Source organism: Oncorhynchus kisutch, linkage group LG17, assembly GCF_002021735.2.
Source record: "Oncorhynchus kisutch isolate 150728-3 linkage group LG17, Okis_V2, whole genome shotgun sequence".
NCBI classification, from domain to species: domain Eukaryota; kingdom Metazoa; phylum Chordata; class Actinopteri; order Salmoniformes; family Salmonidae; genus Oncorhynchus; species Oncorhynchus kisutch.
Window position 1 is genome coordinate 61,144,638 of NC_034190.2, and position 16,390 is coordinate 61,161,027.

The 16,390-nt window shown below is 41.4% G+C and overlaps 1 protein-coding gene across 13 annotated transcripts in view; it reads right to left on the bottom strand.

Moving 5' to 3' along the window:
- kif1b (kinesin family member 1B) overlaps nucleotides 1–16,390 on the bottom strand; it is a 104,491-nt gene that overhangs the window by 87,356 nt on the left and 745 nt on the right. For all 13 annotated transcript variants that reach the window (XM_031794225.1, XM_031794219.1, XM_031794218.1 and 10 more), the window contains exon 2: nucleotides 15,459–15,622. In XM_031794225.1, coding sequence (XP_031650085.1) covers nucleotides 15,459–15,564 — 106 coding nt within the window. In that variant the 5' untranslated portion in view covers nucleotides 15,565–15,622. The remainder of the gene's footprint in view (nucleotides 1–15,458; nucleotides 15,623–16,390) is intronic.

Below are 16,390 nucleotides of genomic sequence, written 5' to 3' on the forward strand. Positions count from 1 at the left end.
GTTGGCGCCCCCCCCTTGGGTTGTGCCGTGGCGGGGATCTTTGTGGGCTATACTCAGCCTTGTCTCAGGATGATAAGTTGGTGGTTGAAGATATCCCTCTAGTGGTGTGGGGGCTGTGCTTTGGCAAAGTGGGTGGGGTTATATCCTTCCTGTTTGGCCCTGTCCGGGGGTATAAGAGATACTCTTAATGATCGGCTATGAAAAGCCAAATGACATTTACTCCTGAGGTGCTGACTTGCTGCACTCTCGACAACTACTGTGATTATTATTATTTGACCATGCTGGTCATTTATGAACATTTGAACATCTTGGCCATGTTGTGTTATAATCTCCACCCGGCACAGCCAGAAGAGGACTGGCCACCCCTCATATATCCTGGTTCCTCTCTAGGTTTTGGCCTTTCTAGGGAGTATTTCCTAGCCACCGTGCTTCTACACCTGCATTGCTTGCTGTTTGGGGTTTTAGGCTGGGTTTCTGTACAGAACTTTGAGATATCAGATGATTTCCAAAGGGCTATATAAATACATTTGATTTGAGCCAATGGGTCTCCCGGTCGTGGCCGGCTGCGACAGAGCCTCGACTCGAACCAGGATCTCTAGTGGCACAACTAGCACTGCGATGCTGTGCCTTAGACCACTGCGCCACTCGGGAAGCCCAGCACCTTTTTCTAAAAGTGTACTGTATGTCCATTCGTTACAAGAGAGCTTCACTTTGAATATGAGTGTGTCCAGGTTCTCCTTCACTGCAGCCCTCTAAAACTATGATGCAAATTCATATCCAATTCTGTTTTGGACCAGCGCATCCCTTAGCCATGCACTTCTTATTATAGGTCACATTACACATGCCTACAAGGGTAAGGACATCAGTCCTCTTTCCTCATTCCGTTCCTAACTCAAACTAAACTGCATCTTCAATTCAAATGGGGAGGAATTTGGGCTGTGGGGTAATCTTCAGAGCTCGCCCATCTGATTATGGACTTTGGCCTTTGTCTCCAGTCATATTAATAAAGCTAATGGATCGTGGATTTGCTTTATCGGGTGGCTGACAGCCAATAAGAACGCTTACATCTAGGAGCGGTGTCCAATCAACATCAGTCTTTCACCACCGAAGCGGCGAGGGGCGGGAGACGTGCCGGTCGCAGACAAAAACAAATCAACAACCTCTAGGGGTCGAGTCGGCGAGGACAAAGTGAATATAATCTTTTTGTGCCTCTCTCGTTCTTCGACTTGTTCTTTTCCTCTTCAGTGCAACGGTGTGTGGGCCTCTCGCATTTCAAATCCTGCAGTGCTAACACAAATCCCATCATTTCTATCTGGGCGCCTGTGTGATGCTGCATCACGCTCTCCTGCACGTGATTGGTGCTCTGTGCTCATGCACGACGACTTTCACTGTCTCTGCTGCTGCTACTATGGCTGGATAACCCTTCCCCCACTACCACTAGCTCCTCACATCCATCATCTTCTGCAAGAAGGAACACAGCTCTCTCTCACACACACACACACACACACACTTGACTCAATTACAGGAGGGAACTGATACCAAGATAAAAACACATGGAGTTGCACAAAACCTTGATATTGGAAAATATAATTTTGTAAAAAGGTGAGAAATATGTAAGCCTCAGTAAAAAAATGTTGGGGTGTAAGCTATGCCAATAAGATACAATATTTCGTGGCCTGGCTGGTCTGGCTGTAATGCCGCAGCCTCAGGCACACGTATCGGCATCCATACTCGCATGCAGTCAGAGACGGCCCTAAGGGGCAATTCATTTAGGTTAGGGCTGGCTCTGGCTGCATGTGGGTACGCAGATACACGAGCCACTGTGGCCCCCGCATGTTGAATTCAGACTTTTTTTGTGGCACCCCACCCCCATCAAAAGTTGCCTGTCCCTAGGTGGTACTTGTATCATATTTTAGCTAGCACTCTAGCCTTCTAGTTATTTTCGACAGTCCTCCAACCGGGTTTCTTCATCACTACAAGTTAAAGATTTTGTAGTGTGGATACCTTTAGGTGCTTACACCAAACCAATCGTCTTGGATCTCCACAAGTGCATAGTGCGTTGCGGATAGGGGTTCATTTGGGATTAGGCACTAGCCTGCATATTCAAAATCATATCCGTCAAAACTAAACATGATATGTGGTTGGGGGAAAAACACCAATTTATAAGTTGCAATACCACAACAAGTCAAGCCAGGTCAGCTAGAAAGCTAAAACAGCAATGTACTGAGAGCAGTTGTTTATCATCTCAAACTTTCTGACCTCTGCCTGGGGAGCAAGTGTTCAAGCAGTTATTTATGATAAGCATGCTGCCATGCTCTTCTCAATTGCACTTTTACTTTCCAAACTAAAGGTCGACCGATTAAAATCAGGGCCATTTTTTCAAGTTTTCATAATCAGAATTTTTGCAGATTTTTCTTTATTTAACTAGGCAAGACAGTTAACACATTCTTATTTTCAATGACGGCCTAGGAACGGTGGGTTAACTGCCTCGTTCAGGGGCAGAACGACAGATTTTTACCTTGCCAGCTCAGGGATTCAACCTTGCAACCTTACGGTTAACTAGTCCAACGCTCTAAACACCTGCCTCTCATTGCAATCCACGAGGAGCCTGACTGTTACGCGAATGCAGTAGAAGCCAAGGTAAGCTGCTAGCTAGCATTAAACTTATCTTATAAAAAACAATCAATCATAATCACTAGTTAACCTAGTAATATCATCAACCATGTGTAGTTAACTAGCATGTCCTGCGTTGCATATAATCAATGCAACGCTGGGGGATGATTTAACAAACGCACATTTGCGAAAAAAAAAAAAGCACAATCGTTGCACTACTGTACCTAACCATAAACACCAAAGCCTTTCTTAAAATCAATACACAGAAGTATATATTTTTAAACCTGCATATTTAGCTAAAAGAAATCCAGGTTAGCAAGCAATATTAACCAGGTGAAATTGTGTCACTTCTCTTGCATTCATTGTACGCAGAGTCACAGTATATGCAACAGTTTGGACAGCCTGGCTCATTGCGAACTAATTTGCCAGAATTTTACGTAATTATGACATAACATTAAAGGTTGTACAATGTAACAAGAATATTTAGACTTAGGGATGCCACCCGTTAGATAAAATATCGAACGGTTCCGTATTTCACCGAAATAAACGTTTTGTTTTCGAAATGATAGTTTCCGGAGTCGACCATATTAATGACCAAAGCTGTGTGTTATGTTATAATTAAGTCTATGATTTGATATAGCAGCCTGACTGAGCGATGGTAGGCAGCAGTTCGTAAGCATTCATTCAAACAGCACTTTCGTGTGTTTTGCTAGCAGCTCCTCGCAAGCACAGCGCTGTTTATGACTTCAAGCCTATCAGCCTAATGGCTGGTGTAACCAATGTGAAATGGCTAGCTAGTTAGCGGGGTGCGCGCTAATAGTGTTTCAAACGTCACTCTCTCTGAGAGTTGGAGTAGTTATTCCCCTTGCACTGCAAGGGCCACGGCTTTTGTGGAGCGATGGGTAACGCTGCTTCGAGGGTGGCTGTTGTCGATGTGTTCCTGGTTCGAGCCCAGGTAGGGGCGAGAGGGACGGAAGCTATACTGTTACATTGGCAATACTAAAGTGCCTATATGAACATCCAATAGTCAAAGGTTTATTAAATACAAATCTTATGGAGAGAAATAGTCCTATAATTCCTATAATAACTACAACCTAAAACTTCTTACCTGGGAATATTTAAGATTCAGGTTAAAAGGAACCACCAGCTTTCATATGTTCTGAGCAAGGAACTTAAACGTTAGGTTTATTACATGGCATATATTGCACTTTTACTTCAACACTTATTTAAACCAAATTGAACAGGTTTCATTATTTATTTGAGGCTAAATGGATTTTTATTGATGTATTATATTAAGTTAAAATAAGTGTTCATTCAGTATTGTTGTAATTGTCATTATTACAAATAAAAAAAATAAAGCAAAAAAAAAAAAATATATATATATATATATATAAAAAAATAAAGCAAAAAAAATAAATAGGCCGATTAATCGGTATCCGCTTTTTTTGGTCATCAAATAAAATCGGTATCGGCGTTGAAAAATCACAATCGGTCGACCTCTATTCTAAACAGTTGTTAATGAAGCAGCATTCAGTGCTAACAGCGAAGTAGCAAAGATTCTATTTCAAGGTTAATTTCTTGGCAATGCTTCTTAGATATATCCTGATGATCAGAAATCAAAACACTGATATTTAATACCTGAATGAGAGCCAGGAAGTGTGTGTGTGTGTGTGTGTGTGCGCGTGCGCATGTGTGTTACAGTATCTCAGATCAACAAAGGGTTAACAGAGACTGTGTAATGGCTTCCTACAGCCATCACAAGATGTGTTATTGATCCAGACAGGCAGGTATGGTTGCTTAGCAGACGTGATGCATTCCTTCTGCTCACTCAACGTCTGCGAGGAAGGATTTCCCAGAAACTGGAGCAGCAATGGTTAAAAGGCAGGGAGAAAAACATCATGGCTGACATCACGGACAAAAAAAAAATTATAAAAAGATTTACACCAAAACACACTCTGGAACTCACTTCAGAACTCAAATAGCACAGAAATCCTGTCATTATCATCAAAATAATATAGTAAACGTGTAAACCTTAAAGAGATGTGATTCTATCAACAGTGATAGCCCTTTTTTGTTGTTGCATGTCAGCAGTCAAGAGCAAAAACTGATGGAATGATGAAGTGTTGAGTGACCTATCCCTGTGCATGATGCACTGCTGACCATGCTCAAGACTTAGCACAGTATGAACCAAGAACACACACCATCTGTGTGAACTAACGCTTCTCAAATATGTACATATTTTGAAGCATTTATCGATGCACGCTTCAACGGGAAGTATGCAAAGGAATATGACGCAACCACGTAAAAAATGACACAAAATGTCAATCAATGGCGGACATTGTTTGAGCTGACGTCTGATAAAATACAAAGACTTCAGAATGAAATGTTTCCTATTCACATCTCATATGTTGCTTGACTAAAATATGTTATCTTGATACATTAACATAATACACAGTGTTAATTTTGGCATGTTAACCTGCCGACATACCGTAAATCACAAGCCCATAATAAGTCAATAGGGCTAACTACTGTTCGCTAGCCAGATAGCCAAAGACCTCTACCTTGCATAACATTCGTTTTAGCTGGCTAGCTATATTATTACAATTCACATATCTAGCTGATAATTATGAAGTAAAAGGTTTGATTTGTGTATATCTTCGTCTATTATTGCCATTGTCCTGGCTGGAAGAAGGTTCAGTGAATGGGGAGGTGCAGCTCGAGGCAATACAGTAGGGTGCATTTCAAATGTAATGTTTTATTATGTTCTCCACATTCTGGTGCTCACAAGAACGTACTCAAGAGAGGGTCCTCTGAGAATACATTCGGAGTATGAGAGTGTGGAGCTCGGTAGCAGGCATATTGAGAAACACTCACAGTCTGTCTGCTTCTCATTAGCTGGTCATGTGTGTGTGTGCGCGTGTCTATTTATCCACCGCTCTCAAATGTGTGTCTGGCTGTGTCCCATCCCAGGCCCATTCCTAACAATGACAGTGTGGTATGTAACCTAACATATCAGGGGTAAAAGAAACAGCTGAGCGGCCTTTCTTTCTTGTCTGGTCTTGACAGGGAAAAAAAAGAAAAACTGGCGGGGGAGGTTGTCTGAACTGTTCAACCAATCCAGCAAATGTGGAGGGGTTATGATGGAGTATTCCATTGTTACCATCCAAAAGCAGAAGTCGCATTAATGCCCTCTTTCCATTTCCCCTGAAAACCGGATGCATCCGGTGGTCACGACCCCGCTGAGGGTGCACGAGAAGAGGTGAAGCAAGGAATGTCACACCCTGAGTGGGTGTGTGTGCACCTGCGAGGAGGGAGATTATTTTGCTGCCAAACCTGGCGACCTCAGGCGAGCTGGAGGATTACACATCCTAATCAGGTCAATCGTCCTCGTCTGCAGAAGGCTCAATAGCACTATGACCTTCCCTTGGCCAATCTCGCCCGGGCTTAATTTTGACACCTCCTCGTCCCTTTGTGTTGTATCAACCACCCTGAGTTTTCCCCATTCATACATGTGGAGTGGGTTTTGATTGATGTCGAGGTAAGCGAATAGCTATCACACTTTGAGTGTCACTGATGGACGGTGTAGCCCAGTCAATGCCTGAAGGGTTTTCTGGAAGGTCAAATTGAACATACACTTAGCTGACCATGGCAAGGGAAATGGTGGTGGAACCAATGCTGTGACCTTCCACCGTAGCTGGTATCTATGATGCTTACACCATAAAAAGAATGACTAGAAAGGACAAAGCCGCTCAAAGCATAGCACTGACAGTACACTCAATATGGCCACCCGTCCGGTACACGGATCAAAGAACCTTGACTAGAATGGGTATGCCCTTCTAGACATTCTACTTCTAAGGTTTAAACTGAGAATAATCTCTGATTCAGCGGTACTCAAACTTTTTCAACAGGCACCCCAAATTTTTCAGCAGAATCTCTAGCATTCTCACCCCTGCCAAAATCAAATGAAAATATTAAAATAGGGACATTGGATTTTTACATCAAGAAATTACCTTAAATTAATTTCTCTTATCAAAGTTGAGAACCAATAAATACATTAACTCAATAAAAAATATATACATTTTTTTTTTTTTTTACTTTTTACTGTCAAACCCAGCCATGAATACCACTGCAGTAATTCTCTCTCCTATTCAGCATGTAGAAGTATGAATGGATGTCTAATATCCAATAATGGTTTTCAATGAGAACCCATGATGGCTCAGGTGCTCGTTCCCATAAGTCACACACCCTCATCAGGTCAATTGCCTCCATGCATTCGGAAAGTATTTCAGACCCCTAGACTTATTCCACATTTTGTTACGATACAGACTTATTCTAAAGATTTAAATACTTATTTTTCCCCCGTCTACACACACACACACCATAATGTATATTACTCACAACACACCTGGAGTGTGTCACCTGGCTATTCTATTTTGAAAGCAGATTAGGAGTGTACTTCGAAGAAAATATGCATTGTATCATTTTATTCTACCATTTAACAAGTGGCAGTTCAGGCATGCTTACTGATATATACAGTGCCTTGCGAAAGTATTCGGCCCCCTTGAACTTTGCGACCTTTTGCCACATTTTAGGCTTCAAACATAAAGATATAAAACTGTATTTTTTTGTGAAGAATCAACAACAAGTGGGACACAATCATGAAGTGGAACGACATTTATTGGATATTTCAAACTTTTTTAACAAATCAAAAACTGAAAAATTGGGCGAGCAAAATTATTCAGCCCCCTTAATACTTTGTAGCGCCACCTTTTGCTGCGATTACAGCTGTAATCTAAAGAGAACTTTAGGCTCTCAGGGGCCTTGCTTTAACAAAGTTAACCACCTTCACTGTAGTGCCCAAAACGTCTTTCAAGCTGTCAGGCATTCCCTTGGCAGCAAGAGCCTCTCGGTGGATGCTGCAGTATAGCCAAGTGGCATTGGGAGCAACTGCTTGCACGCGCGTTACCATTCCACTATGTCTCCCTGTCATGGTATCTGTACTGATGGCGCAAATGCTAACACATCTTGACCACCAAAGTCCATTTGATGTCACAAAGCTGTCCAGACACTTTAAACATATGCTCTCCTGTTGTCCTGGTTTGGTAGAAGAGGATGTCTTCCTTAATTGATCCCCCCCCCATAAACTTAACGGATATATACCAGGAGCTGTGCCAGGCCCACCACGTCTGTTGACTCATCCAGCTGTAACGCATATAATTCACCGGCTTGTATGCGAAGCAGTAATTTTTCAAAACATCTGCCATCTCACTGATGCGTCATGAAACAGTGTTTGATGAAGGCGTTGCCTGTATAATTTTTGGGGGCCTTTTCCCCCAGCATTGTCCCAGCCATATCCACGGCAGCAGGAAGAATGAAGTCCTCCCACAATAGTATGGGGCTTGCCTGTCCTAGCCACTCGGTAGCTCACCATAGAAGACGCTTCTAGTCCCTTCTTATTAATGATATGTTGCTTTTATACATGTCTTACTACTTGAAAGTAGTCTTAATTCTCACCAAAAAATGTAAAAAACTCTGGCAAATGTTTTTAATTGCCATGTTTTGTTTCTAAACGTCTGCACAAGAGTGAAGGTTTCATTGAGTTGTGAGAGTACATTTGCACATAACACACTGTGGCTGAGGAAAAGCACTACACACAATATAAGTGAACCTCAAATCAATGTCGTCCTCATATTTGCGCCTCTTCGATGGTTCAACGTCCCTGTCTGTTGTTGGGTGCTTTCCCGGGAAAGGGGGGTAGCTTTTGGGCTGCATCAGATTTACAACTGTCAGTGGCCATGTTAGCTGAGCTAACAACAAATGTAGAATTACTGATGCTAGCATTGGAGGCAGAACAACTTGTGCTAACAGGTGCAGGTGTAGTACTGCTGGTAGGAGCAGTACTACCAGTAGAGCTGGTATGTCTCTCTATGGACACAGGCCTTACCTTTTTAAACAGTTTTCGAGCTAACGGAATGAGCAGCCACTATGTTTGGCTACATACGGACCGTTAGTGGAATTCCCGTGAGAGAGTAACAGTTAATGTGATTGGATGTTAATTATTTGAGTAGGCTACCTGTATTTGACATTGTGTTATTTCGCTGAACACTAGATGGTTTCATTTTATTTTTGACAGTGAAACAAGGCTGCTCAGGCGAGAAAAACACCCTCACCCAAATGTTTCGCCCCATTACAAAATATAAACGGACTGTTTGAAAAAGTGATTTAAAAGTTTTTTTTTATGTGAATCACATTTTTATTTGGCATACCCCCGAAAGCGTTGCGCGTACCTCAGTTTGGGAATACCTGGTATAGTATATACACATTTGGATTTACTCAGACAACATACCTGGAACGAGTCAGCTGGCCAATGCTATTTTGAAAGTAAATAGGGAGTGTATTTTGAGGGAACATACTAGTACTTTGACAATATTCTTGCATTCTGCAGTGGAAGAGCATGCACACTAACAGGTACAGAGAACGGTGAGCGGAAACCTGAAGAGTGCATATACAGTCCATTCTGAAAGTATTCAGACCTTGACTTCTTCAACATTTTGTCATGTTACAGCCTTATTCTAAAAATGTATTAAAATTATTTCCCCCCTCAATCTACACACACACTACCCCATAATGACAAAGCAAAAACAGACTAATTTTTTTTTGCAAATGTATTTACATAAGTATTCAGACCCTTTACTCAGTACTTTGTTGAAGCACTTTTGGCAGGGATTACAGCATTGAGTCTTCTTGAGAATGAAGCTTCAAGCTTGGCACACCTGTATTTGGGGAGTTTCTCCCATTCTTCTCTGCAGATCCTCTTGAACTTGGTCAGGATGGATGGGGAGCGTCGCTGCACAGCTATGTTCAGTTCTTTCCAGAGATGCTCGATCGGGTTCTGGCTGGGCCACTCAAGGACATTCAGAGCCTTGTCCCGAAGCCACTTCTGCGTTGTCTTGGCTGTGTGCTCAGGGTCGTTCTCCTGTTTGAAGGTGAACCTTCACCCCAGTCTGAGGTCCTGAGTGCTATGGAGCAGGTTTTCATCAAGGATCTCTGTACTTTGCCCAGTTCAGCTTTTCCTCGATCTTGAAGTGTCTCCCAGTTCCTGCCGCTGAAAAACATCCCCACAGCATGATGCTGCCACTACCATTAATTTTTTTAATTTTTTAAGTCAGTTAAGAACAAATTCTTATTTACAATGACAGCCTTCCCCGACCAAACCCGAACGACACTGGGCCAATTGTGTGCTGCTCTTCCAATCACGGCTGGTTGTGATACAGCCTAGAATCAAACCAGTGTCTGTAGTGACGCCTCTAGCACTGAGATGCAGTGCCTTAGACCACTGTGCCACTCGGAAGCCCAAGTGACATGACGCTTGACATTCAGGTCAAAGAGTTCAATCTTGTTTCTCATGGTCTGAGAGTCTTTAGGTGCCTTTTGGCAAACTCCAAGCAGGCTGTCATGTGCCTTTTACTGAAGAGTGGCTTTCTTCTGGCCACTACCATAAAGGGCAGATTGGTGGTGTGCTGCAAAGATGGGAGAACCTTCCAGAAGGACAACCATCTCCACAAAGGAACACTAGAGCTCTGAGTAACCATAAGGTTCTTGCTCACCTTCCTGACCAAGGCCCTTCTCCCACGATTGCTCAGTTTGGCCAGCTCTAGGAAGAGTCTTGGTGGTTCAGAACTTCTTCCATTTAAGAATAATGGAGGCAACGGTGTTCTTGGGGACCGTCAATGCTGAAATGGTTAGGTATCCTTCCCCAAATCTGTGCCTAGACTCAATCCAGTCTCGGAGCGCTACGGACAATTCCGTCGACCTCATTGCTTTGTTTTTGCTTTGACATGCACTGTCAATTGTGGGACCTTACATAGACAGGTGTGTGCCTTTCCAAATCATGTTGAATCAATTGAATTTCCCACAGGTGGACTCCAATCAAGTTGAATAAACATCTCAAGGATGATCACTGGAAACAGGATGCACCTGAACTCAATTTCAAGTCTCATAGCAAAGGATCTGAATACCTATGTAAATAAGGTATGTTTTTTAGAAATTTTAGAAAGTTGCCAACATTTCTAAAAACCTGTTTTCGCTCATTGAAAGCAAGTCTAAGAAGCGGTAGATCTATTCCATGTGCACCACTTCTATGCTTCCCGTTCTTAAAATTTTGTTTTTGCATGTTTTATTTTCTGTTTTGTACACCAGCTTCAAAACAGCTGAAAATATATTTAACAGCAGTTTAGATGGAACAAAGACACTATATTTTTTTGTTTTGTCACAAAAAAAAAGAAATGACGTTAACTTCTCGAATTTTTGCAACCAAGAAATGGTGGAGCGATTTCTGCATAGTGCATCTTGATAGGGATATTGCTAGCATGCTCATAGATAGCGCAATGACTGGAAGTCTGTGGGTAATGCTAGTTATTATTGGCTCGCAAAACTACCCCTAACTTCCTTCATATATGACAGAGACATACAAACAATATTCACGGTTCATCTGACTCTGGGGAAGTAGATAAAGGGCATCATTGCCAAAATCCCAAAGTAGCCCTTTAAGCACTGAAGACATGTGAATCTGGTTATGCACATTTAATAGGTTAGCATTAGCCTAGCCCGCACTGTTAGCCTAGCAATAGCATATCAGAAGACCTTCTTTGCTGCAGCAATCAACCATGTTATACAGTACATTTGTCATCTAACACTGTTAGCCTTGCGATAGTGTAGCAGTGAACCTTCTTTGACACAGCCGCAAACCACCATGCTACATATATGAGTGATGGGGGAGGGGGAATAGAACACATGGCTTACATAACAAGACACATGGACCATTGTGAGCAGCACATCTGGCTCATCATTAAGGGTAGGCTTTAAACTCATGCGATCTGTCCACATAGTGTTCCAAAGCTAGCTAGCGCCGCAACCCATTTTGTGAAATTTCCGGCTAATTACTTTGGCAATGTTATGTCTGAGCACAGGTCTCCACTGAAAGAGACCTTGCTTAGTATCACCCCACTCGCAGTGACCTTGAATTCATCCCCTGCACATTGTATAATCACAGAGGAAAGTAGAGAGGGAGAGTGATGGCACATGCCCTTGACACAGACACAAATGAACACACACCTTGAGGGAGGGTGGCAGCAGAATGACAACAATAAGGGGAGCATCACAGCCCAGTAAAAAAAAACACAGCTGCTTTCTCTCAGCAAGCTGACCAGGCTTATCCGTAGACAGACACCCTACTGTAAATCAGGCCTCTCTCCATCCCATTTAAATTACAACTATATCTAAAGGGTAGCAGAAATACAACACAACCGAAGGACATTGATATATATATATATATATACGAAAACAGAGCCTGGATTCATAAAGGTCTCAGAGTAGGAATGATAATCTAGAATCAGATTTTTCCTTTTAGATAACAGTGAATGGACAGGGGTGATCGGGGCACGTATTTAGCGTCTCAGTGTAGGTGTGCTGATCTAGGATCAGGTCCTCCCTGTCCATATTCATTATGATCTAAAAGGCTAAACTGATCCTAGATCAGCACTGCCTCCTACTCTGAAACACTTTGTGAATACGGCCCAGATGTTTTCAAGTGGGACTTCTGTAAAATAACATAATTTGATGGTGCATTGCAGGAAAGAGGTTAATCTTAGCTAAACAATGACATGTCATCCATATACACATGTTGCAGTCTTCAAAACCTGTGCTTCACGTACAACCTCGTAAACAGAAGGAAGGCTTTGTTCAATTGTTCAGTTCTATTCCTTCAGCGCCAGAGATGATCAAAGAATGCCTTCAATTATGAGAAAAATACCTTCCCAAAACATCAAAGTGTACAGTGGTAGAACATTCCTCTGTGTAATGGCTTTCGAGATTTTTGGGAAGGGGCGCATTATATTAGGTAGTGATAGAAGCATAATTATATAGCCTCAACTCAGCGTTTCCCCTATAACAATTGTATAAATAAAATTACAGCATCTTAGGTACATCTTTGTAAGTATTAAAAGGGTTAAATCTCACATCGACAGTTGATGGATAGGGCATAAGCAGAAATGTTCACTATATTAATGAAGACTGCAGAGAACCTATATTCAATGCTTTTTGGCAGAGCTCTTCACACAGCAAAAAAAGGGGTTCTACTAATCTAACATAGGGAAATGTTTTAAGATCATCATACCAAGGATCATTTACCTATTTGATTTTTAGGATCCTTTAGGCATAAATATTTGATATAAAATTGCATTTGGCCTTAATGCTATTAGCACAAAGAAACATATTGAATAACAGATTCATACATGGAAAAACAGTCAAATAAATCTATCAAAAGGAAGTTTGTTCAGTGTCGGTCCTAAATCTGAGAGATAAGAAAGATCAGGAAATTACATATATTTTTTAATTGACCCATAATTAACCAATTTGTTTTGGCACTAAACTACTTCCACATATACTTGCATTCATAAAAAAAAATATATATATATATAACTTTTTTTTAAATTAGAGCAAAACAACCGATATATATATGCTTTTGTGAGTCTCACCTTTCCATAGAGGAGTCATATTAGTGTGTAGCCCAAACTGTTCGGACGCTACAGACGTTTGTGAGAAGAACGGTTTTCGGGATGTCTCACGGTCTGACAAACACCGCTGTAGTTCGGCCACCTTCCACCGCAGATGTGGAAGGTTGCCATTGGAAGATTGAGACACAGCCCATGAAAAAAAAAGCTCTCTCTAGCTTAAACAGACAGATTTTGATGGGGATTTTTCCCCCAACGCTAATTAGATTTCCGTGGGGGGGGCGGACATCGACTCTAGGGGGTTAACCCAATTTTTCAACTGAATCCATATCCAAATTTTTAGGCGGCGGTAGGGAAACTCACCTATACAATGTTAGGGAAACACTGAAGTGACCTGCATAAAGGGCATGTTCTCTCATTGGCTGACAGTCTGGACTATTAATGCATGCGGGCCTGCCTGCCATGGGCAAGACAGCATTCTCATTATACCATCTGCAATGGAGTACTGTTCTCCAATCTGTGCATGTGATAGGAAGAGAAGCAAAACTGCTGCAGCCTCCCTCTGCTACTCATAGCACAGCTCATCTCTGCTACACACCACAAATCACCCAGGGCACCTCAAAGTGTCATTGGCCTAATGAAAAAACACCAGGATGTGAAGTAAAAGATTCAGGATTCTGCTAAAAGCTTTCCTTTGGATAGGTTTGGTCCTTAGGATGTGCAGGCAAGTATGGCATTGATGGATGCAATCAACGACCAGCTGGTGTGATTGAAAAAACACAAATGACTAAAGGCGACAACTGAACTTCAAGGCAAATCAAAACCAGTTCATGGAACAGGTTGATAAAAGGGTTGTGTTACAGGCTCTGAGTACCAGGTCAATATTATAACAAGGCGTATAACTACCTGACATGAATGAGATGGCGTTTGTCTCATGAGGGTTTTAATGTGCCATTCAAAGACAGGTTTTGGAATAACTATAGTTCACTCAAAAAGTACATTTTAGTATTTTGTTTTTAATTAATCCATTGTTAATAAAATACCATTTTATTTTGCATTTCCAGTCAAGTTTTCAAGACCGAGCACTTTCAGTACATAGGAAAAAAATGTGGACGCATTTGAATGAACTATCCCTTTAAAAAAAAAAAAAACTGGTGACCAATAGTCACAAGTGGACATGGTGAATCACTGGCTAAAAACATCCAAAAGGATTTGTTACATTGGATAAATCCAAAATGACTAAATTACTAAGGAGGAAAAAACATGACAGCGACATCTCCTTTTCCAAATAGCACATCTCTATATTCAACATTATAGTGTTATCCTCATTTTCTCTGTGCTAACAGAAATGTGATATTGCTGTGCTGTCACTTGGACCTTAGCTTTGGGCAGCACATTAAATATGTCTGTACAACATCCATCTGAATCATTGATTCCCATTATATGCTATTGGATGGGGACAAATTCCATCTGCTGATACAGCAACTGAATAGCAATTAAGGCTATTTTGTTTGTTTCAACCTCAACATCTTGTAGAGAGCGCTTTTCTAAATGACAGGAATGCTTATGGTTAAGCTGATAGCAGCACAGAGGTCCAACTACTCTTTGAAAACAGTTTTGCTTTATATCATAACTGTTGGTTTTTCCATATACTGGAACATCCACTTTGATGTTTCATAGTTTGTCTTTTTTCTACATATGAACTGTCCACCTAATATTAAAGGGCATGTTCTCAAATCAGTTCTACTGTCTGCCCTCGAAGGTGCACCAAAAGGCTGCGTGGAGTAGAACTTGTGTTTTCTGGAGTATTCCACGTCAACTCGGGGATGACATAACCACACACTCCAGACCAGTGATAAGCACTGCTACCAATATCAAATAGTCCCAACTGTGGGACAATGCATTGATGAATAGAAAGGGGGAAGAAAGCCCAAAGAGCAGGCTCTGACTGCATCCCAAATGGCACTCTATTCCCTACATAGGAATCTGGTCAAAAGTAGTGCACTATATGGGGAATAAGGTTCTATTAGGGACACAAACTGTGTCAGAATGGACCAACTCAGCATTTCTCACACTGAGGCTCCTCAGGCATGCATCTCTTTACAAAGAGGAATTCACTCAGAACAGCTTTCCTTCCCTTTTCAGGCTGTTTCTTTTCAACACTGATGCATTCACTTTGTTCATTCTACTGTTTTCAACCAAGACCCCTAAGGTACAGAGCTGGCTTGGGCATGTGGAAACCAATGTGTCATGAAGCTAGATTTGTATCTGTCAAGTGGTCCAAAATATCATGAGGATATCATATATGTGTGTATGTTTGTGTGTGTTACTTACTGGTAGAATTGCCTTGCATCTGAATGATGCATTTTGACTCCTTGCTTGTCTCTCTCGAGTTAAAGGGACGAACTCGGACAGCGACTTTCACAGACGCCCCAGACATGGCTGCAGTTTAGGACTTTCACCCAGTACCCAGTAGTAGGATTCCAAAAATGTATCTCCTGAAGAAAGAAAAACTATTACTTTAGAATGACATACAAATTCAATGCATGTTGTCATAAGTAATAAAGAGATGACTTGTTAGATTCGATACTAGGGGTAAAATAGGTGATAAGGCCACAATGTTGACAAGCTGTTAAATAGCATCACATTTAAATATAATACAAAGCAATTGGAGAAACGACAACAGAAGGTCTCAAGTGGATGTCACTCGGAGTATTAAAATCTGAAATATTATGCATTTCTCTCAGATTACAAGTATAGGGCACTAAAGGGTCAAATAATAAATCTCAGTTTGTAGGCCAAATGCTCAGACTAGTTTAGAGGAGCCTACAATATGGCCGACTCATCGCATAGAGGCTACATTATACCGATATGCTACATACATAAATGTCTGAATAAAAACAGTAGACTGCCTATTAGGTATAGCTATTAGTCTACATACTGACAATTTCATTAGGATTGTTAGTTTGTACAATCTCTAGAAAAAGCATCGACTAGCAGAAATCTGATGTTTTCACAATGTCCTTGCAGTCAGCCATTTACTAGCCGAGGCATACGCCCATGCAATTCTATCTACCATATTTGGTCTATGCAAACGCAGAGACCTGGCTACACATAAAAAATGTTTAGAAAAAATATTTTCGAAATTTGAAAAGGGCTAGTGGAAAACATTAGAAATGGTTGCAAAGCATTTGGCAACACATACCAAATGCTTGTAAGATTAAGTGAAACAATGTAGGCCCATTACTAAAACCAGCAGATATCGT